Source organism: Tachypleus tridentatus, chromosome 7 (genome assembly GCF_004210375.1).
Source record: "Tachypleus tridentatus isolate NWPU-2018 chromosome 7, ASM421037v1, whole genome shotgun sequence".
Classification (NCBI taxonomy): Eukaryota; Metazoa; Arthropoda; class Merostomata; order Xiphosura; family Limulidae; genus Tachypleus; species Tachypleus tridentatus.
This window is the reverse complement of record NC_134831.1, coordinates 50,946,136-50,968,455: the sequence shown is the minus strand read 5'-3', so window position 1 is coordinate 50,968,455 and position 22,320 is coordinate 50,946,136. Positions and strand designations below refer to the sequence as shown.

The following is a 22,320-nucleotide window of genomic DNA, read 5'->3' as shown; positions in this document are numbered from 1 at the left end:
ACATTGGCCAGCTTCAAGCACCATCAGTTAAACAAAATAAATACAAACAGTGACGGTGAATATAAATACATATTATATTTTCTAACAGATAACTTTAATAACACTCAACGACATAAATTTCTTTTACGAAACTAGTCCTGAAAAAAATATAGACAAAACTTAAATAATGACAATAGCAATGCGGTCAGCGCTGATAAAGGTTAATATTTCAGAAGATGAAACGCATTCCAGTTTTATGAATTTGTTTAATATATTTTGTAAATATATCTTAGCTCAATCCATGTTTATATAATTATTATATTTTTATGACTATACTGAATTTGAATTTTGAAAAAATGCAAGTTTTTGATGATATATTCCAAACAAAACTTGTACATCGTGTATGTCTAAAATATGCATATAAAGTAATTTTTGTTCATTTTTACAAATATGTGTACTGTGTGTTTTCTATAACAACATGCTAATGATGTGACTGGCTTTGATGAGGATATTTGAGGATTAATATATAACTTAAAAAATTAATATATTCTATATTCAGTAACACAGAAATAATTCTTAAGTCTGATACAGCTCTTTCCTGAAGTTTGACCTTCATAAGACTGAAAACATAAGTAATGTATCTCAAACAAGTCACAATCTCGAATTGTGAAACGTGAACAGAACTTCATTCAGTTTTCACTGAGTTATACGATAATTTCCTGTCCTATTTATATGTTTTCAAGGGCTGGTCCATTCACTCTATAAAACCAACAAACGTATTATTCGTTTCCTCACAATTTCTGTTTACATCTTTCTTTCTTTGTTGTTTTTCAATTTGCACAAAGCTCCTCGACAGCTATCTACGCTATCCGTCTTTCATGAGTGATAAACTGGAAGGAAAATAGCCAATACCACCAATAGCTAACTCTTCGACAATTTTCTGTTTTTACCAACATTGATGATATTGATCTTCATATTATGACACATTTAACGGCAGAATGCGTAAACATGTTTGGTGGCTGGAATCCCAATCTACGACTCGCAGATTGCGAATCGAACACCAAGCCATGCCGGACTTCATTACGTCTTTGAAGCAAATATTAAAACACTGTAACGAGGAGTGTCTCAGATCTTTTAGGAAATATTGAACTATTTTGCAACTTCAGAATTTATATTTGTGTGTTTTTTTTCCTGACATGGCAAATATCTTTTTGCTTTGTTTCAAAATAATCTCAATAATTAATCTAATATTTAAAGGAGCCCAAACTTTCTTTGTTAAAAATAAACACATTTTGGAGTAAAAAAATGATTTGTTTTTGGAATTTCGCACAAAGCTACACGAGGGCTATCGGTAATTTAGCAGTGTAAGACTAGAGGGATGGCAGCTAGTCATCACCACCCACCACCAACTCTTGGGCTACTCTTTTAACAACGAAAGGTTGGATTGACCGTCACGTTATAACGCCCCCACGGCTGAAAGGACGAGCATGTTTAATAGGACGTGTATTCGAACACGCAACCCTCAGATTACGAGTCGAGCGCTGTAAAGAATGAGCAAAAGAAATTCAGAAGTTATCTACAATTTATTATATTTTGTCGGTAGATTATATTCTTCCAAACACCTTGAGAAGCAAAAGTAGCGTTTATCTGTATGATTGAAAGAAGAGGGTGAATTACTGTAATATGCTGGTCAATTTGTTGTTAAGCACAAAGGTACAGAATGAGCTATCTATACTGTTTCCACCAAAAGGACCTAACCCCAAATTTTAACGTTATAAACCTTCTAGATTGTCTCTCAGCCACCATGGGAAGATCTATTGCCATATTTATATTATACAATTAAACCTCTTATAGTTCGTTCACAAATACTTTCTCAGTTCTAAGTTCTATCTATTAATATGGTAATGAGAACGAAGTAAAACATAGACATCATGTGTATAGTAAACAAAAATTTGCCCCGAACTGTTTAATAGCATCACGTTACTTTTAACTTTATCACAATAACACTATTTGACTCCCACCCCTGTAGCACATTGGTATGTTTGCGAACTTATACCGTTTGAAACAGGGTTTCCATATCCGTAGTGGGCAGAGCACAGATAGCCTTTTGTGTAGCTTTGTGATTTAATGAACAATAGCGTTTGATATTTGTTTAAGGATTGACGTTTATGTAACATTAATGAACCATAGTGTCGTTTGATATCGAATTAATTACTGATATTTGATAAACAACGGTTACTCATTTAACGTGCGACTAGTGCTTTTTACACTGCTGGCCAAAATCTTAAGGCTAATGAACATAAAGAAAAAATATGCATTTTGTGCTGTTAGACTCGACCATTTATTTGAGTAGAGCTTCGAAAGATGAAAAGAAGAAAAGGGAAATAAAAATAAAAAACTTTTTTTAGCATTTAATAGGGAAAATGTGAACACTATGAAATTAGCTAAAATACTAGCTGGTCAAAAGTTTAAAACCATACCAAAAAGAAGTCTTAACAGGGTAGGAAATGCCCAACAAGAGGTCTCAGTAGTGAGTTTCACGGCCGTCATTGCGAATAACTTCAAACATTTGCTTTGGTATGGTCGATATAAGCGTTTGCAGAAGGCTGACTGAAATGTTATTCCAAGTGGTAAAGATGGCTTCACGAAAAACACTGTTTGAAATTGACGTCCATTTCTATAGACTTCCCTTGCCATCCACCCCCAAACATTTTCAATGGGGCTCAGTTCGGGCGAATACGCTGGTCCAAAAGAATCACGTTATTCGCAAAGAAAATGTCATTTGTCCTGCGGGCATTGTATATTGCAGCATCGTCCTGCTGAAAGATCCAGTCATCTCCACACAAGCGAGAGCCTTCAGTCAATAAGGATGCTCTCTCCAACATGCCAATGTAGCCAGCTGCTGTTTTATGCCCTGTATAACCTAAAGCTCTATTATTCCATGGAAGGAGAAAGCACCCCAGATAATGATGGAAACCTCTTTTACTGTGTCGTGTAAAAAATGTCTCTGGTGGTATATCCTTAGCATGCCAGTAACGTTGGAAGCCATCTGGACCACCTAGGTTAAATTTTTTCTCATCAAAGAACAACACCTTCGTCCACTTTTCTAGGTCCCATGTTTGGTGCTTCTCAGCAAAGTTTTACCAAGCTGTTTTGTGGTGTGGAAGGAGGGGTGGCCTTTGAAGACATTTACGATTTTTAAAACCTTTTTCTCGTAGATGCCGCCTTATTGTTCTTGAGCTGCATTCTGCGTCCGTAAGGGCCTTGATCTGGTTCGACGATCGGCTGGTGTCTTACCGGACAAACCGTCGAATCCTCCTGCTCAACGCCGGCGAAATTTTCTTGGGCCAACCACTTGAAATTCTCATTCCGTATCCCTCAGGGTCTTTTAAGAGATTTGCAACAGTAGTTTTACAACGCCCAATCTCATCAGCGATGGCACATTGAGAGAGACCTTGCTTTTACAGCTCGACAATTCTGCCACGTTCAAACTCTGTCAACGTTTTAGCCTTTACCATGTTTTTACCCAATATAACACAGGAGATGTCAGTGAGAGATGTTGACAACGCTAATGCTTGAACACAAATGACTAAATTTCTTTACGTGTTTACCGATAACGCTTCGTTTCAGTATGGTCTTAAAGTGTTGACCAGCTAGTATTTAGGCTAATTTCATAGTGTTCATATTTTCCTTATTAAATACTAAAAAAAGTTTTTTATTTTTATTTTTCCTTTTCTTATGTTCATCTTTCGAAGCTCTACTCAAATAAATGGTCGAGTCTAACAATGAAAAATGCATATTTTTTCTTTATGTTCATTAGCCTTAAGATTTTGGCCAGCAGTTTATATTTATGCATTTCTTTAAGGTATGACTTTAATAATTTTAATACAGTTTGTGCCAATTTCAACCGCCAAGACAATAACAAGTGTTTTTTTAGGTTTATTACCGCAGTATGTGTTCCATTTCTTTCAAGTTGGCACGAGATTGTGATTTGAGCCTTCTTCATCCTTTTACCTTAGACTAGATAAGTTTTCAAGGAAGGTCACCTTCTAGTTGTAGTCACGACAATAAAATCCAAAGCAGTGTAATCTAACAATCTTAACAAACTTTGATCGTTCAAGCCACTTGAGATGTTCGTGTTTTTGAAACATTACACGTTATTTGTTTTTTTCTTAAACATAACGCTAAAGATTGAAATCAACGTGAACGTTGAGTATTGATACGATAGTGATTTGCTAATATAAAAGAATATTAGTGAATTTGAACTGCTTGGTTTTTATATCGCTAATTTATTAAACATCTTGAATTCGTTTAGAACATTTTTGAATTATCTATATAAATCTGGAAAGAAGCTGGATCAGAAAACTGTATATATGTTGTATTTTAAAAACGTCTATCAGAATTCAATATGGTGAGTAATAATACATATTGCTAAACATCATGTCATAGCTTTGAATGATGTATCGAGTAATAATTGATTTATCATGTAATTGTATTTTAAGGAATGTCCAACTGGTATGGTGAAAGAGGACACGTTTAAAGGAATCTACGCACAGTTCTTCCCAAAAGGATCAGAAACTAGTCAGTATGCTCATTATGTCTTCAACAGCTTTGATCAGGATCATACGGGATCAATAACTTTCACGGTAAAACTTGTAATATTTCTTTATGAATGTTCACCAGATTATAACTGAGAAACATACGAATTTACCTTGATACTTTTGTGATGAATTTAACTTCAGTGTTTCTTCAAGCCTTTAACAATACAAGAAATCACTAAAAATACAAAAAATCACAATGAGGAACCTAACTTAGAGTAGTTTCTTTTGGAATATTTCATTTTTCGTTCGCATACTAAAGTTTAATGTAGGAACAAAATCATAAGTTTTCAACCGCTTATAGAAACTCAATTATACTGCTAAAATTTGTGACAGAAAACAAAGCCACACATTAAAAATGTTTTAATATTCGTCCTGTTCTGTGCCGTAACTCCAAGCAATCCCGTCTGTTTAGTTAAATACAACCTCTTCATGAAATACATTATCAGTTTTATTCTCTCTTCACTGTTTTCACTAGACTTCAGTGAAAAGTTATTTATAAATACAAAAAGTATATTGTAAAGAAAATGAATAAAGAATTTGGCAACAGTATTTGTCACCTTTAATCCCAGTTCTTCGGTATAGCTAGCTAATATGCAGAGATTAAAGTTATCAAATACCAGAAGTATTTCCATATTAAAAAAAATACAGAACAGCGTGGATTTGTTGTTTATATTAATCTGGGTCACAATAACAAAAAACTAGAACAAACTTCCTTGGATATTTAACAGCGACCTCTATCTAATACAATGAATAGCTTTGTCTGATCGAAAAATGTTTGACATAAACATTTTATTATCAAACTTGAAGTTAAAAAGCTACTTGATACGTTTTGCAGATTATACGTCTTTCAGCTAGCTGAATTCGTACTTATATAATGTCTTCCTGGGTAAAGTTAAGTTGTGAATTATATGTTTAAAAAATGTTACTACTTTGAGTTACAGTATTAGGTGCAAGAACTTGGATTCAGAAAAAATACAGCTCTTTTAACATCAGTTCTGGTTACAATGTTATCAGTAAACATAGTGCCAGTAACCAAGTTTTATCCACCAAGAGGTTTGCGATAAGGAACAGTTTTGTGAGTGTTGTGAGAAAAGAGAGTAAAAGTGAAGCCGTGTGAAGAAAAGGGAGAAGTTAAAAATGTAAACAGATGATCTCTAGTTTTATTTTACTTTCTATTGTTGTATCATAGCTGTAAATAGAGTTATAATTGTTTGAAGGTAGATGCAATCCTACCATTATTAACCTCGTTGAAAAAATGTTTAGCTCACTTGGTGTTTTGAAATTTACTGAAAAATTTTGTCACAACATATCTTTTCTGCGGCATTATCTCTCCAAGTGAAGAAATCGAGATTATATTTCGCAATGCTGGTTTACTCTAAATATATTTATATAACACCTTTCAAAGTCATGAATAAACAAGTATATATATGTATATATTAGAATATTACGGCATCATATTTTAAGTTCAATACACATAAAAGAAACTAAGAATATATACTTGGGGTTTTGTATCTATGGAAAGTATAATAAAGTTCACTCAATAAGTGTGTTAGAACACACATTTTAAGGACGATGTTTCGACGTTCAACACGTTGAACTAAAATAGTGGTAATACGAAGCAATTATCTTATTTCAAATTGATGTACATACAATAGCTCAGCTCTACCATGAGCCAGGCGTGGCCGATTTGTTAGCGTGCCGATTTGTTTCAACTGATAGTTGAAAAATTATAAGCCACGATATGCCGCTAAGAACGGTTTGCTCTTTCAGCATTGACGCGTTACAAAAGTGACTGTCAACCCCACTATTAGGATAAGAACAGCTTTATAGAAGACATGCAATTCAAAATTAAAGGATTTCTTATCTGATCTTTTAACCCATATGTCTCATACAGTACCATTTAGATTGAAAATACCAAATATCGGTTCTACCTGTTCATTTTTATGTGGATTGGGTATACTACGTAAATGGATTTGATAACTGAAACATTAGTAGTAGCACGTTTGATATAACATATCGTGTATTTCACGATCGTTTTTTGTTTGTTCCTTTGTTGCTGTTGTTTCTGAGTTTTAACGGTTTTGTTAAACTTGGTGAGTGTCACGTAGCGAATTATAAAAACATGCTGTAAAGATATATGATTTTTCTATAACTCTCTTCGTTACATATTACTTTCTTTTGTCTGTATGATCTTTCAAGAACTGTAAAATAGATCGCTTTCACTTTTTTGGACGATCCTCGAAACAGTACAGCCAGTTGATATCTATTTAAATATATCTATCACTGAAATCCACGATCGTAACTAAATAGTGAATAATTAGAAATAATATACGAGTAGTAATTCATTATTACTCCACTTTAAATGCTGCATGAGAAACATTGCCACTTGCAACATAATATATAATCATAATATAAAATTTATATTCGTTTGACTTAGATATGGGGTTCTATATATATATTTAACAAGTTATTCACAAAATTTAAACGTACATCAAAATAAAAAAAAAACCTTCTTGTCTCTCGTGAAGATCAAAATCCCTCACTGATCATCACATAGCTCTTGTGTCACCATACGTACAGCTGAATCTGGCACAGTCTAAGGAATGTAAGAAGAGGTTGTTATTTTTAACCAAGAGAAACATGTAGCTAGAATAGACATTAGGAGTTGGAACCATCACGGGAGGTGTACAAGATACGGTTAGTTAGAACCATCACGGGAGGTGTACAAGATACGGTTAGTTAGAACCATCAAGGGAGGTGTACAAGATACGGTTAAACCAAACCAACGGACTCCCCATTTTCCACCCTTTTCGTTAACAAAATAAATGGAATTAAGAATTTAGCTAACTTGATGAAAATTTATCAGAATGTTAATATATAGATTCTTTAATCATGAGTTTAAACTTCCTTTATAAAGATACGAGTTTTATACTGTTACAGTCTTCTCTTGTATCAGTTTAGCTGTCTAGTTTTATCTTTGTAAATCTACTCGTCATATCGGTTAGTTGTTATTAAATATTTTTGCTTCTATCCGTCTGTCGATTAACCAAATACGTATTTCAACAGGTTTTAATTTAATAACCGTTTAGATAATTCTCTAATATCTGTTGTATCATGGAATCAGTTTTGTTTTACTGTTTACAAAAGGTCTGTATAAAAAATCATAGCTCCCAAACAAGAAAGAATATTCCTCTAAGAAATTTCATCTGCATTTTTTTTATTTAGTTCTTGTGCGCGATTTTTTTCCAAAAGTTAAAAATCGTCATAATTGGATAACGGTATAGAACAGTATGATGGGTGATTGTCAATGAATTTGATTTTAGAAAATATATGAATGAATTAACCTACATCATTAGTTATGGTCGCTGAACTTGGTTTCCGAAATCAAACGTATAGATTAAGTTACATTATTAAAGTATAGGTAACTGGACTTTTACTTAATATGTCGTAAGAAATTGTGTTAATTTTACATAGACAATAATCCAGTTTTAATTTTTAACAGTTCAGATAATATCTTCTGTTGTAGTTATATTGATATAATAGGCAAATTTGCAAGCAGGTTTTAAAATATTTGGTTAATTGTATTAGAAAATGCAATTTTTTATTTCCCTTTTGTTCTTCTTACTAAGTATTTTAAATTCAAAGCAATTAATTTATATATTCGAATTGCTGAGTGACAACAATGCGTCACATAAAGGGCTATTTAGGTTGAAAATGTCAGATACAGTTATATGATTATCAGCTATCTTTTCGTTATTGTAACTAAAAGAAGCATATACTTTTTAAATCATCCAACAACAATCATATTATTATTTTAGATTATTTAGGCAGAATATTCATGATGAATAAATTAAGTTGATGTGAGGAGCCAGTGCTTATTTCAGAGAGACTTGTAAGGAAAGTGTTCGAAGACTAATCAACAAAAGTAGTTTCAATATAAACTTCTTCCTAAACCGGTGCAAGCTGAAGATGAAAGACGGAAGCCTTGGAATGCTGTTTTTCTATCTGAGATACGTTTGTAGGTTAGTCCTCAGAGACTATCTTTACGTGTGTCATTCTGGATTAAGCAAGTAGCTACTTTTTTCGTTTTTTTATTCAACGGTCAGATTTATTACCAACGCCCGAATTTTGAGACACTTTGTTAACTTGATCAAAATAGAATACAGACTACAATAGTTCTGATATATAATATTTAGTTAAGTTAACTAAAGTAGTTAACAGTTTTGAATAAAAACAGACTTTGTTATTTATCTAATTTATACAATAGTTTGTTGATATAATTTATTGAATTGTGTGGAGGATGTTTTTAATATTGCATACGTGAAAAACAATAAAATGTTATGTGAAATTACTTTCTTACTTTGAGGGTTTTTTTATACTGTTTGACTAATAACCTTCTAAACTATTATACTAAAATAAAAGTATTGTATGATCATTTCTAATATTGTTTATCTGATCGTCTTTATAGCCTCTTATGAAAATAAATATTATCAGCTGGTAGTTTCTAAAGATTGTCATGAAAATGTTTTTATTACATTGTTTGTGCGATTCATTTTGGAATGTTTATATGTATATATAGTAGTGAAAATAGATACATTTTAATAAAGTTAAATAAGGAAAATCACAAAAAAGGACTGCGTTAAAAACAGCAAATTTAAACTTCTGACTAATTATATTAGTTTATTAAAACTTTAAAAAACAAGCCGAAACAAAAGTAAATTAAACACAAAAAACGCTACATTAATTGAAAAGATCCCAAAAAATGTGGAATTATAAAATTACCCTAGGTTTTAGAGATGACTGCGAAGTAGAACCCACATTGCGGTGGGGATACACCGTCTGTCAGTATTAACCTCCATTCGTCAGTGTCACGTAAGAAATAAAAGAGTAGCAATAGATATAGAAACCAGAAGAGCAAGATGTGGGTGCCTACGCTCACAACGTCCCACATTTATTTGATTCACTACTGAATGTTTTACAGTACAGTATTAAGGTTATACCTCATGTTTATCTAGGATTTTGTCATGGGACTTTCAGTCTTAGCCCGAGGATCACTTCAGGAAAAGCTCCGCTGGACATTTAATCTTTATGATATTAATGGAGACGGGTACATTACCAAAGATGAAATGTTCAGAATTGTGACTGCAGTTTATGATCTGATGGGAAAGGCTGTAGAACCCCTTGCAGACGACCTAACCACCAGAGAACGGGCTGAGCAAGTATTTCAGGTAATTTATATTTCTTACAAAATATGGTCATAACTTTAAACGTATAAACATATTTAGAGGTCTTGTATAAACAGCAGTAATATGAATTTGATTTTCTCGCCATCCAGCGTTTCCTTTAGAAGAAAACAAGATGTCAAGCTGAAGCAGATTCCATCACAGAAACTTGCTTATTGTCTAAATAAAGAAAACAGGCGTTCAGTTTATTTCTACTAAGGCACAATAATTAACTTCAGATATTTATTTCAGAAAGGCCGATGTAACGTCTTCAGACAAAAAAAAAAGAGAAACAAACAAATAACTTACATTAGATGATCAATAAATGTACAGCCGCTTGTCAGCTGTATCAGATAAACGTTTAGAATTTGAAACAAAGTTGTCTAACGTTTAATAATACAATAATACAAGAATTTTCTTGTGTGGTATTCTCTCAAGACACGCATAGTACATGAGGAGATTATTATCAACTTCTCCTGGGAAATGAAAATATATTTTATTACCTACGTTTAAAGACATGTTTTTGTTGTTTTCTGTGACAGGTAATGTAATAGACGAATAGAATATCGCATTAAGAGAAACGATGTTTGTTTCTTTTAATAAATTGTTGTTGAATTTTGAATAATAATAAAGAATACCAGCCATATTTATTTAAGAACTTTTTACCTTTGTGTTGTTAGTGGTCTTGATGAGGAGGGTGTGGTGGTTGAGATGAACTTTCTGCTATAGAACTCTGAGAGCCTGAGATGGTAGAATTGTCATTATCATTTTAGTTTATGGGTAAAGAATGTCCCAAATAGTGCATAAGTATGGGGGTTCTACTTGTTGTTAAATCACAAAAGCCAGAACTTGGGGACTGAGGCGGTGGCACTTGTTTATCACACTTACTTTCTTGAAGTATTGTATGATCATCATAAAAATTTTCGGATATTTTAAGTAGAAGTTGACCGTGAACTCGTAATCAGAGTCAAACAACTTAGTTTAAACTTGAAAACTGCAAACATAGTCAAAGTATTTAAGTTTTAAAATGAATCTAGTTTGAAATTTTTGTCAGTCTTCTTCGTCGAGGCTGGACGTTGCCTAGTGGTTAGGGAGCTCGTACAGTGATTTCGAGAGCTCATGTTATCGGGTGTGAGACCCAAGTATTCCATCAGATAAGTGTAGCCGAAGAGTTATCAGTAAGTTCTGATTACAGCTTTGTTCGCTTGTTTGTTGAATGCCACGCAAAGTTACTCGAGGGCTAACTACATTAGTCGTCTCTTTTATTAACGAAATGTGGAATTGACCGTAACGTTATCACACCCCCACTGCTCAAAGGGCGAGTACAGTCAGTGCCAGGATTCATACCCGTAACCTACACACATTACTAGTCGAATGCCTTCGTCACTACGCCCTAGTTATTAGCTGTCTAACCTCCTTGTGTAACTTTACGCCAACATTTTAAAAGAAGGAAACAAAAAATATTTTGTCAGTTAAGTATTTTTGTATTATTGCAGTATGTCAATAACATGATGTCCTGTTATATCTATATATGTATGTGTATAATGGTTTATAGCTTTAGTGGTGGTCCAGCAATGATACCTTCTTTGTTGTTGTTTTTCTTTAATGTGCATTGTATAAATTCTGCTAGATGGCTTGTAAAAAAGGGAGTCTGTTTTCTTTCGATTACGAAAAATATATGATCCTTGACATCATAGTAATGAAGTCACAACTTTGTGACTAACATTGTGGCCGCTCGTACGAATCCCTTCCGTTCATAATTGTAGATGAAAATAACTATAGAAAGTAATATTTGAACACTTACTGCAGAAAAATATATGTGAGCAATAGATTTATTCGACGAGAAGCGAAGTTTAATAATGAATAACAACAGGACGGCAGCAACAACGAATATTTGACATACGTATGTTCAGTAACAAACATTTAATTCTTTAACGTTTCGGAATATACATATTTCATCTTCAAAAAGCTCTATTCAACGTGGTAAATTGTTAGGTACAAACATATTATAAGGTTCAATAAAACAGAATAGAATAATGCAACAATGTTGTTGTATAGGTATTTACAACCGACCTAACTGTGTATTCTAAAGACGGCTGGTGTGGGTATTAAAACTTGAATTAAAATACATAACAACGTTTCGACCTTCTTAGGTCATCTTCAGACTTAACTGTACTGAAGTTGTGTCATAATTTAAATTTGGGAGTTCACTTTAAATACATAAACTTTATGTGATTAAAAATTATGTTTTTGATGATCCAGATGAGATGACTTTGAAATACGTAACCAACACTGGGATGGATATCGTTTTCATTATGTTAGCAAACTGTGAAGTCTGGTTGATTTGATGATTTTTTACCAGTTCTGCTTAACACTTCACCCATACGGGCACAACGGTATGTCTGCGAACTCACACTGCTAAAATCCGGGTTTCAATATCCGTGACGAGCACAGTACAAATAACCTATTCTGTAGCTTTGTGCTTAATTCTAATCAAACAAACAAATCTTGGCACTCCCATATGTTCGCAAATGTAATTGGTCCATAGTTTTGCCAGTGTAAGTCGCATTACAGCCACCACGTGGAATGCATGGACATAGGAATGAGGTCCTTATATCTGAATAGATTTTGTATTTTGAATAGTGATTTAAATATTATTTGTAGCTGAACTTATGTATAAAACATTTTAATAAATCTTAAAAATTTGTGATTTCAGCATGAATCTTTTATTACTTAAAAAAGGAACGATCAGTCTTATTGGGTATTTATCAACGGTTAATGCTTTTTTTTTTTTTGAGGGGGTGGATGGTTCAATATGAGTGTCAAATATTTGTTGTTGCTGTCATCGTTCTGTTATTCATCATAACTATACTTATCTTTACATGTTATTGTAATATAGAATAATCCTACAAGTGAAAGTAAATTATGTATAATTTGTGTCTTTTACGTGAAAAGGAACGTCGTTGATAAAAACCCTATATGATACAATTAAAATATCACCCTAAATGTGTCTCTACTTCTAAGCCCCACGTAATAAATACTTTTATTTGGAATGTATATTGGGAACTTCCATTACCTTAGTAGGATGTGTTTAACGACAGTTTCTGATTTCTGAAAACCGGTTTAATAAAGTTTATCATCAGGCAGAGAGTATATAACGTCATTTAGTGTGTCTGTGGGTTTCTCATAGCAAAGCCACATTGGACTATCTGCTGAGTCCACCAAGGGGAATCGAATTCCTGATTTTAGGGTTCTAAAGCCCAAGAATTAACGCTTTACTAGTGGGGGACTCGTCATTTAGTAACCTTTAACTCCACCAATTTAAGACTGATTTGTATCTTTACAGCTTTCTTCGTTTCAGTGATTTCCAGTAAATTTATGCGCGAGAAAGATAAAATAGAAGGCATTACACGTTTATGTGATTGATAGTTGCTGGGAGACTCATGTTAAAACAGATCGAAATAACATTATATTTAAATATAGCCTGTTATCATTTCGTTTTCTGATAAACTAGAAAATACCTTTCGACGAACCTTTGAACTATTGGGTTCAATCTGTGTATACTTGGCTTAAACTAAACACTTGGCCACTAGAGCAAATGGAAGATTGAAAGTTGTCCAAGAGAAATACTTACTAAAATCAAAATGCAAACTTAAGGCGTAATCTCGAAACTCTAAGAAAATAATTATTGGCAATTTCTTGTGCAGATGTGCTCTGTAAGTTCCTAAATATATTTATATAGATATATATATAGATTGATAGCTATATTTGGTGTTATCTTTCTTCTTCACTATTTTACTTAAACCCGAAGCAATTTCGCCATTTCTCTTTCAATAAAATTGATGTAAAATGTTTATTTTGCCTCTATTTAAGTTTTAACGATTTTTTTCCCTCAATAATTCTTGGAATTTTCTCTTGCATTCTCCATTTATGTTTCAAATATATAATTATTACATTGGTATATATTTGCCTTTGTGCAGACAAAAGACATCTTTTGGTCATTCTTTTCTCTTGTCTTTTTCCTTTTGTCAGCAGACAAATTTACATAACATTGAGTCAGAATATTACCATAGAAAATTATTGTTAATTTAAAAGTTTTAATTTTCCACTTGCGTGTTCGTATATCTAATACATTACTGCTGCTTCCTTTGCATTGTTCCACCTTATTTTATCTTATAATTATCTTATCTTTCTTTTTGTGTAATATACCATTTATTAATGTAAAAGAAAATCTCGTGTAATTTGAAATTTTAGTGTAATTTGAACTTATTCTCAATTACATCATGTCATTTAAAATCCCTGTTGAAAGAATTGTTTTTGTAAACTTCAATGTTCATTTATCATTCTTTGTTTTGCGACCAGCATTTTAGAGTTTTATAAGAACCATGTTTCAAGATAAATCCATACGTTTTCGGGTACTTAGTTCCTTTAACTTATATTTGTAGTATGTTTGATCTTTAAAAAAGAAATTTTTTAATAAAATATACTGTTTAGAATAGACATTTACAACGCAAAACACGCAAAAATCTCTCTTACAAAGGACACGATTCCTAATTATAGTAATTTTTTATGCATTTTGCAATATAATTAAATTATTTTCAAAAGCTCGTTTATGAGAAGCATAGAAGAAGAAGAAATATAGTATTTGCTATATAATGCCCATCGGTATGGAGTCTAGTGCTTCCATCTATTGGTTACATATAAAGTTGAAACTTTGATCAGTTGATTTATTTTTATTCCACTATAAACCAATAGTCACTGGTTTTATGTTGACTTTTCGAACATATTTGTATATTCAGTATTATATTTCATTATTTTTGCGGCTTAGAAGCCCGCATATACAGTTATTTATTTTCAACAATTTAAAATCATCAATGTAAATATTAAGCTGTAATTCAGACTTTTATTCTGTCAGCAGAAAGCAGCAGCTCAGTCTTGTACACCATAAGCCTTGTTGTCATTTTAAAAGGAGCGTTATAACGTAACGCTCAATCTCACTATTCTGTGGTAAAAGAGTAGCCCAAGAATTGAGGGCAGGTAGTGATGACTATCTGCCTTCCCTCCAGTCTTCCACTGCTAAATTAGGAACGGCTAGAGCAGACAGCCCTCTTGTATCTTTGCGCAAAATTCAAAGCAAACAAACAATTCTCTGTTTTTCTGAATATGTAAAAATATATGTTAAGACTTTTTAAATCATTTTCGGCTGGTTTTTAATTATATTGTTGATTTTTTAGGCTTCTAATTTTTTATTGATTTTACTGGTATTTTTAAATAGGATTACTGTGTTACTTGCAGTTACTAATTAGACAATCATAAATTTTATTTATTTTATGTTCTAAATGCATTACCTTTCTTAGAAGTTCTAATGTAATTTATTCTAGAAACTGGATCTGAACAAAGATGGCATTGTAACATTTGACGAATTTTTAGACTCCTGTACTCAGGTAATCAAAAATTTTAATTTCTTTATAATTTCTTTGGGACATAACTTCTCTTATTATAGCGTAGAGGGATGTGTAATATTTTCTTAACAGTAAATATAAAGAGTATACACTAGTTATTTCCATTTTGAAAATGTGTTAACTCTTTCAAGTTTACGTAAATACTTAGAAGTTTAACTTACTAAAAGAGACATTTTATAAAAGTAAAATATTACTATAAGCTAAATTTATGATAAATTTTATATGGAAAAATCTCACCAGAAATTTATATAGACTATATAAGTCAAGTTTACAGAGCTTGATATAAAGTCCTTTGCTCGTCTATAATAACCTAGTGAAGAAAATAAATTTACAATTAACATGTAACTCAAAGTTTATTAGTTGTATTATGTAATCGTGAATGTAGAATAAGCTACTAGTAAGTTTTACTCACTTACAGCTCACAAACCTTCATACTCTTTCACGACAAAAAAGTAATTTATTCGTAGACAAAAATCATTACAGAAACAATTTAATAACGTATCGTTAGAATTACAAATTCTTTAAATATTTCTAACTGTGTATATTTCCAAAAATATATCATTCGAAGTACTAAAAGAAAATCTGTCTTTGATGAATATTAGGTTTGGTTCTGCTCTGTTTTATTTATCTGAAATTTGATTTGTTATAATATGCTCAACTAATTAATGTGAAAGTCCAAGTTGGATACATCTAAACGTAAAAAAGGCTATGATAAACGGTTATAACGAACATATTAAAAGCCATCAGTTATTCCTAACTATTACTTAGGTTATTCGTAGAATGTGTTGTTTAACATGTTATTTGTTAGCTTAATCAATTATCATTGAACAGTTATTGCACATAAAGTACCTACAGTGCTGTACTTCAAATTTCAACTACAAACAGCTATTTCATATACAGTATCTGTACTTCAGGCTTAAACTACAAGCAGTTATTCCATATACAGTATCTGTACTTCAGGCTTAAACTACAAGCAGTTATTCCATACACAGTGCTTGTACTTCAGGCTTAAACTACAAGCATTCCACATGCAAAAGGTTTATTTTCAGATACATAATAAAACTTCAAACGATACACGTTTTAATATTTTACTACTTATCTGCATGTTAAAAGTAGTAAACTTCGGGAAGTTTAAAGAGAAATAACCATTATTCCGACCCTCACAAATAAGGTCTGTCTTTAAGCCTAATCAAAAGTCATGAAACGGTCACTAGAAGCGTGACAAATGTTTTCTAGTAATCAACATTTTCTACTCTTTTAGGAAGATTTGAATCCGAGGTCGTTCTCACTATAAGCAAGTGTTAATGTGTTAAGGCACTAGCACATTTTAACAGTTCAGTATACCCAAGAAGCTACATTTTATAGTCCGAGAGAGGCCAATTTGCATACCATATTGTGAGGAAATTCAAAGTCTAAAGCCATGATATGCTGCTAAACATATTGTATAGTGATGCTGTTGGCAGTTCCTTTTTTCCTTGTCAAGGAAATTTTCGTTCAGATTGAAAATCCGAAAACCTTATTTTAAAGCATTAGTTTTAACCTTCATCGGCAGTTCTGTCTATAGCATAAATCTGAGTACATGGCATTCTTAGCTTTTATGCATCGAGTTTAAACATTCTACATTAAGACATTACAGCAAAACATCTTAAAGCTGCAAAATATACAGGTTTCAATCATTTAACCACTGATGCTTTGTTGTTTGTAACCAGTAAACCACAATTATATAACCAAATGTTACAAAAACAGAAGCATCCTTTATTTCCGCACTAATATCACTAAACAGCATTTTCTACATATCAAGCTCGTTGATATTTGTTACCGTATTAGCACCTCGTTTAGGAACATAACATTTTGAGTGAGAATACATTTTTAAGGTTTATAATTAAATACCCGTTAAAATGCATTAAAACTGGCAATTTAAGTAAATATTTACTCTGAAGACCAGGTTAAAACTAGATTCGTGCTATCAATTAATAACTGAATAAACAACATCGTGTGACCAAAATCTTAACCAAATGAAACGTGTTTGAAAATAGAAGGTCTAAATCTTTAAAGCTTTGTACAGCTAGTTAAACGTATAAGTATTTAACGTTCATTTTATTTCACTTACTTGATAATGAGAAATCTCTCTCTCGCTAGAGAAAAAGAAAGAAAAACTTGAAATTAAGCCAGTCACAATTGACACAAATTGACATCACTATATTATCCCAGTACATAGTTGAATAATGAACTATATGTAGAACAAGATTTGTACAGAAGTCTTAAAATGCACTCGAGTTCTTATAAGTTTCTTTTTTCCGTAATTTCACTTCATTCTGTTTTTAGCTTATAATAGGTTTAATATATTTTGTACTAACTGGAGTTTTGATGTCTCGTTTCCTTCTTGTTGTTTTTCACCTAAAACGTTTCAATGTTTTTTTTTCTTGAATTTCTAGGACGAAAATATCACCAAATCCATGAACATTTTCAATACAACTCTGTGATTTTAGTGGAAAGACATAAATGCTAACATATGTCAAGTAAAGCGAACCGGAAAAGACGCCAAGAGTGTAAACTTTGCCTTAATGAAAGCTACTTTTGATGCTGTTGACCTTTGTGCCACCTTCTCTCAAACTGCGACAACGTTCCCATCGTGATATACCGGGATTTTTCCTGAAATTTCCGTTAAATGTATTGTTTCCCAATACATTTCTATTGACTCATTTCCCTATTACCAAGCAATAGACACCTATTCAGTGTTGTGCACCACATTTTCTACTGTGTGACGTCACATCCGGTAGCAGACGATTAACTGTCATTTGAACACATAAGCTCAAGAACGGTAGTGATTGTCTTCGTTGAAGTGTAACAAAGTAAACCAACGGATATCTGCCGAAGAAAACGCACTTCAAAAATGAATAATATGTATTGGAAACCTTCTAGAATGAGCGAGTACAATATTTAAAGTTTTTGATCTTCCAAGACCTTCACATTATTTTACGTGAAAAATAAAATAAAACTTATCTAACAATTTCAATTTGTTAGCTAGATTTATCTGAAGGATTTCTTCTTTGGAATCCTCTTTACGGTTTAAGTCTTAAACAATTTCAACAGCAGTTTCTTGTAAATGTATAATGTGAACTAGGGTATTCTAAAAGAAATTTTCATTAAAAAATAATAATAAGAAAATTATTATTTCTATGAATATATCTACTTTCAATTCGGTAGGACTCGAATAAATTTGAAAAGAGTCTTTAGTAGGTTCAATCTTTTTCCCACAAACTGGTAATTTTTAGAAATATTTGAACAAAGGGCATATACTTTGTTATCATGTTTCAGTAGATCTTCCTTCAACTCAAAGGGTACATTTAGTTGAATCTTTTTGTAGTCTAAGTTGTTATAGGAATGTTTATTGATAAAATCAAGTTACCAAAAGTTTAATGGTTAAAGTATTTTAATGATAACCAAATATAATGTAAATAAATATCAAATTTTGTGTGTGTCGTACCAATACGCAAGTTGGAAAATCTGTTAACTATGACATTAAGAGCAACATCAAGTCACTTGAAACCTTAAACATATCTACTAGTCAGTTAGTGTATTGTGTGTGTGTGTGTGTGTGTGTGCTTACAATGAATAATATAAAAATTCACAAGTAATTATATTACTTAATGTACTATTTTACGTCTGCTTTAATCTACTAAATCAGTCATGCAGCGGACAGCATAGCTGATGTCTCGTCGCACGTCACTTCATATGGTGTCAGGATCACAAATTATGAACTAGACAAAACAACAAGCGATAGGTTGACAGTTTCCAGATTTTAACTTAAAGCATCGCTTAACTGCTAACTGATTAGTTTTAAGTTTGATAAAAATAAACGTTGGTATGATGTACATTATTTGAAAATCAACAAGCTCACTGGCTGATCCGTGAAATAATTCACATCTTTATGCAGATGATGTTCTGATGGTGCCATAGACCATTCATTCTTAAACTGGAAGATTCACCCACAAGAGCGCGTAACGTAATCGAAAAGTCTATGGGTAATTTACAGAAAAACGTTCCCACAAAAATTATTTCCCGAAATTAATAACGTGACCATATACTGAAAACAATACAGTCAACACTTACAAATCCGATTACAAAATCTGTTAAGGGAGGGGAGCTGGAGACGTAGGGTTCTGAAATGTCTGAGAACCACAAGTATAGACAACATAAAGATGAGAATCGGTTAGAAAAACACTAGACATGATTAGAAGAGAAACATTTTGCTAGGATGTAAGATATCTAGATATATGATAGACAAGATATTTCTTGTATAGTCATAAAACAGTCCGAGCAACGCTAAACAAGATAATCAATGTATAGAAGTGAAGCAGGAAGAGAGAAACCATATATAAAGTACATACGGTTTAGGTGTGGATCAGGTAAGGTAATGTTAAGCACTATAATCAATCTGTAGATTACATTTTGTACATAAAATATTTAGAGAAACAGTGTGCAAGATATTAAATGTCTAAATGTAAATAAATTATTTAGAAAAACAATAGACCATATAATTAATATCTATATGTGAGTAAAGCATCTAGACTTCTAGAGAAACAATGGACAAAATTAATTTCTAACTTCGCAACAAGAATTCGTACTCAAGATGACCATTGTCCAGGTGCAAATAAGGTAAAGGTAATATTAAAGACTTATTTTGTTTAGGTACGAAATTGATGTTGGTATAAAAAGTACCAGACAAGATATTTACACTTCAGGTGTGACACATTTAGGGAAAATATATACAATATAATATATCTCAGTATAATACGAGTTAGTCCTAGGCATGAATTAGATATTACAGAAATAAACTATATTACTACTGTGTAGGTTGGAAATGTAAAGAAATGCTAGACAAGGTAGCTTGTGGAGGGGTGAAATGGGTACAGAAACAATAGGCGACACAAATATTGTCTAGGTATAAATCAGGTTACACAATTGCTGACGAAATGTGAAATAAGCAAGACAGTAAGTGTAGATTCGGGCTCATAATTATTTGATAACCTAATTGGTATTTTATAATAAAATAGATACAATAGTGTATAGTTTTGCTAATTCTCTTAAATGGGCTGTTTAGATAATCGCCTGCTTTAAAGTTCTAGTGCGGTAGTAATCAAATTAATGTATAATTATTACTGGTACCATAGCAACTAAGATTAACCGTTTGCCGCTGTTAGATATAGTAAATTATCAGACTGTAATCACTTGACTTATGGGAACATTGTTTAGGAATGGGTTATGACTAAAATTAACAGCTTTAGGATTTTAAAAACAAGGGTGTGTTCAGTATTATAAATATGTGAGGTAAAACCTGATGCAAGCTTTCTAAACTTCTATAATAATATGCAAATTATGTTACAGTTCTTAAAATAGCAGACCATGTGCAAACTAAAAGTAGGAAGTAATTAAAATGACAAAGAATCAAAGTATAACACGTATGATCAGAATGTAACACTACAAAAGATTTTAGGCTAGTATAATGCAAAATCTCATTTGTTTGTGTCTAAATTTGGTCAGAGCATTCCACGATCAAATGAAGTTACAAGTTATGTCTACCACTTGCATTGTTTTTTATTGTTTATTTCTTGAAAACGCTGGCTCGGATAGTTCTATAAACAGTTATAAATTAAACTGTAGTCTAGAATTTATTTTTAAGTTATACAATATCGATTATTATAGAAATGCGTTTCTCCTTTTAATTTAGAATTCACATATCAAAACACAAAAGACGTTAAGGTGGCATTTAGATAACGTAACGTCAACTGTGTTGTAGCACAGTTTTTATTACGTTTGTCACGAAATTATATTACAGAAGAAAACAAGATTTCAATATGGAATATTATCTATCTTAAAGTATGCGTGTTTTTGCCAAGCTGTGTTTAAAGAACTCGCTGTATGAATATAAAATGTAGTTGTTTGTAACGATGGATTAAGGGAATTTTTTTTAAATGCAATTTTCCAAAATGAAACGTTTCATTAAATATTTGTTAACCACGTTTTTAATTTTATTTGCATAATAATGGCATATATTTCTCTGTGTGTGTGCGCGGGCGTGTTTAGAATTTAAAAATTTCAATAATATAATATAATATATAAGTTTAACCTATTGTTCAGGTAATACCGTAGAATTAAGTGCCAGTCACGAGTTTGACTTCTAATGAAAATACTGTAGACTAATTAATCTAAAAGTATTGTGGTAGGTAATGATCTATTTTTTTTAATACATACTTTTAAGATGTAAAGTATGAATAACCAATTTTGATTATTGATAAAAATATCTGATTTCTATGTTAGTTGTTTCAGATGCTTTACTTTACAATGACATAACTTGTAAAATTTACTTCTCTGGAATTTGACTTAGAGCAAATCATAATTTAACATGTTACATAATTTTAGACTAAATATAAGAATATAGTCAAAACATGTAGATCATTGTTTGTCAGATTTAATTATAAATTGTATTTCAACCACAGTTTTAGTATTAATATTATGAACACATAATATCCGACGTGTATCTTACTTGTCATCGAATCTGTTGTTATTTTATCTGGACTATTAAGGCGCAGATTTTGTGTAACTATTTTATTTTCACTATCTCTGTTACAGTGTTCTGGAATTTTTAAATTTGACATTTTCAAGGCCTTAAGCTTTAACCAGCGATACTTAAGTAATTCCTAAGACATATGTTGTAAAAGTATTATCTCTTTTGATATTTAAGTATTTAGCTGGAAGCTGAAAACTGAAAGACTTACTTCATTCAGAATAATTAAAAAAAGTAAGAAAAATAATAGTTTGTTGTGTATTAATATGCTTCATGAAAGTTATGAGACTCTCTTGCACATTGAAAGAAAGTCTGACATTTTTTATTATATGACCTTACATATAAAGTGCGATCCGTTAGCATCAAATAAAGACCTATTTCTATCGGACCAAGAGTATAAACTAAGGTTCCAAAACGCTGTCAAAGGACAAAATAAAAATATTTGCATTGAAAATTATCTCTTCTAAATTAAATGTAGAAGGAAAAGA

At 31.9% G+C, this 22,320-nt stretch overlaps 1 protein-coding gene across 2 annotated transcripts in view; it reads left to right on the top strand.

The window, feature by feature from the left end:
• Window positions 1–22,076, top strand: part of LOC143255641 (A-type potassium channel modulatory protein KCNIP1-like) — a 353,607-nt gene extending 331,531 nt beyond the window's left edge. For both annotated transcript variants that reach the window (XM_076511615.1, XM_076511616.1), the window contains 4 exons: window positions 4,482–4,625; window positions 9,596–9,808; window positions 15,184–15,246; window positions 17,700–22,076. In XM_076511615.1, coding sequence (XP_076367730.1) covers window positions 4,482–4,625; window positions 9,596–9,808; window positions 15,184–15,246; window positions 17,700–17,747 — 468 coding nt within the window. In that variant the 3' untranslated portion in view covers window positions 17,748–22,076. The remainder of the gene's footprint in view (window positions 1–4,481; window positions 4,626–9,595; window positions 9,809–15,183; window positions 15,247–17,699) is intronic.
• The last annotated feature ends 244 nt before the right edge of the window (window positions 22,077–22,320 follow it).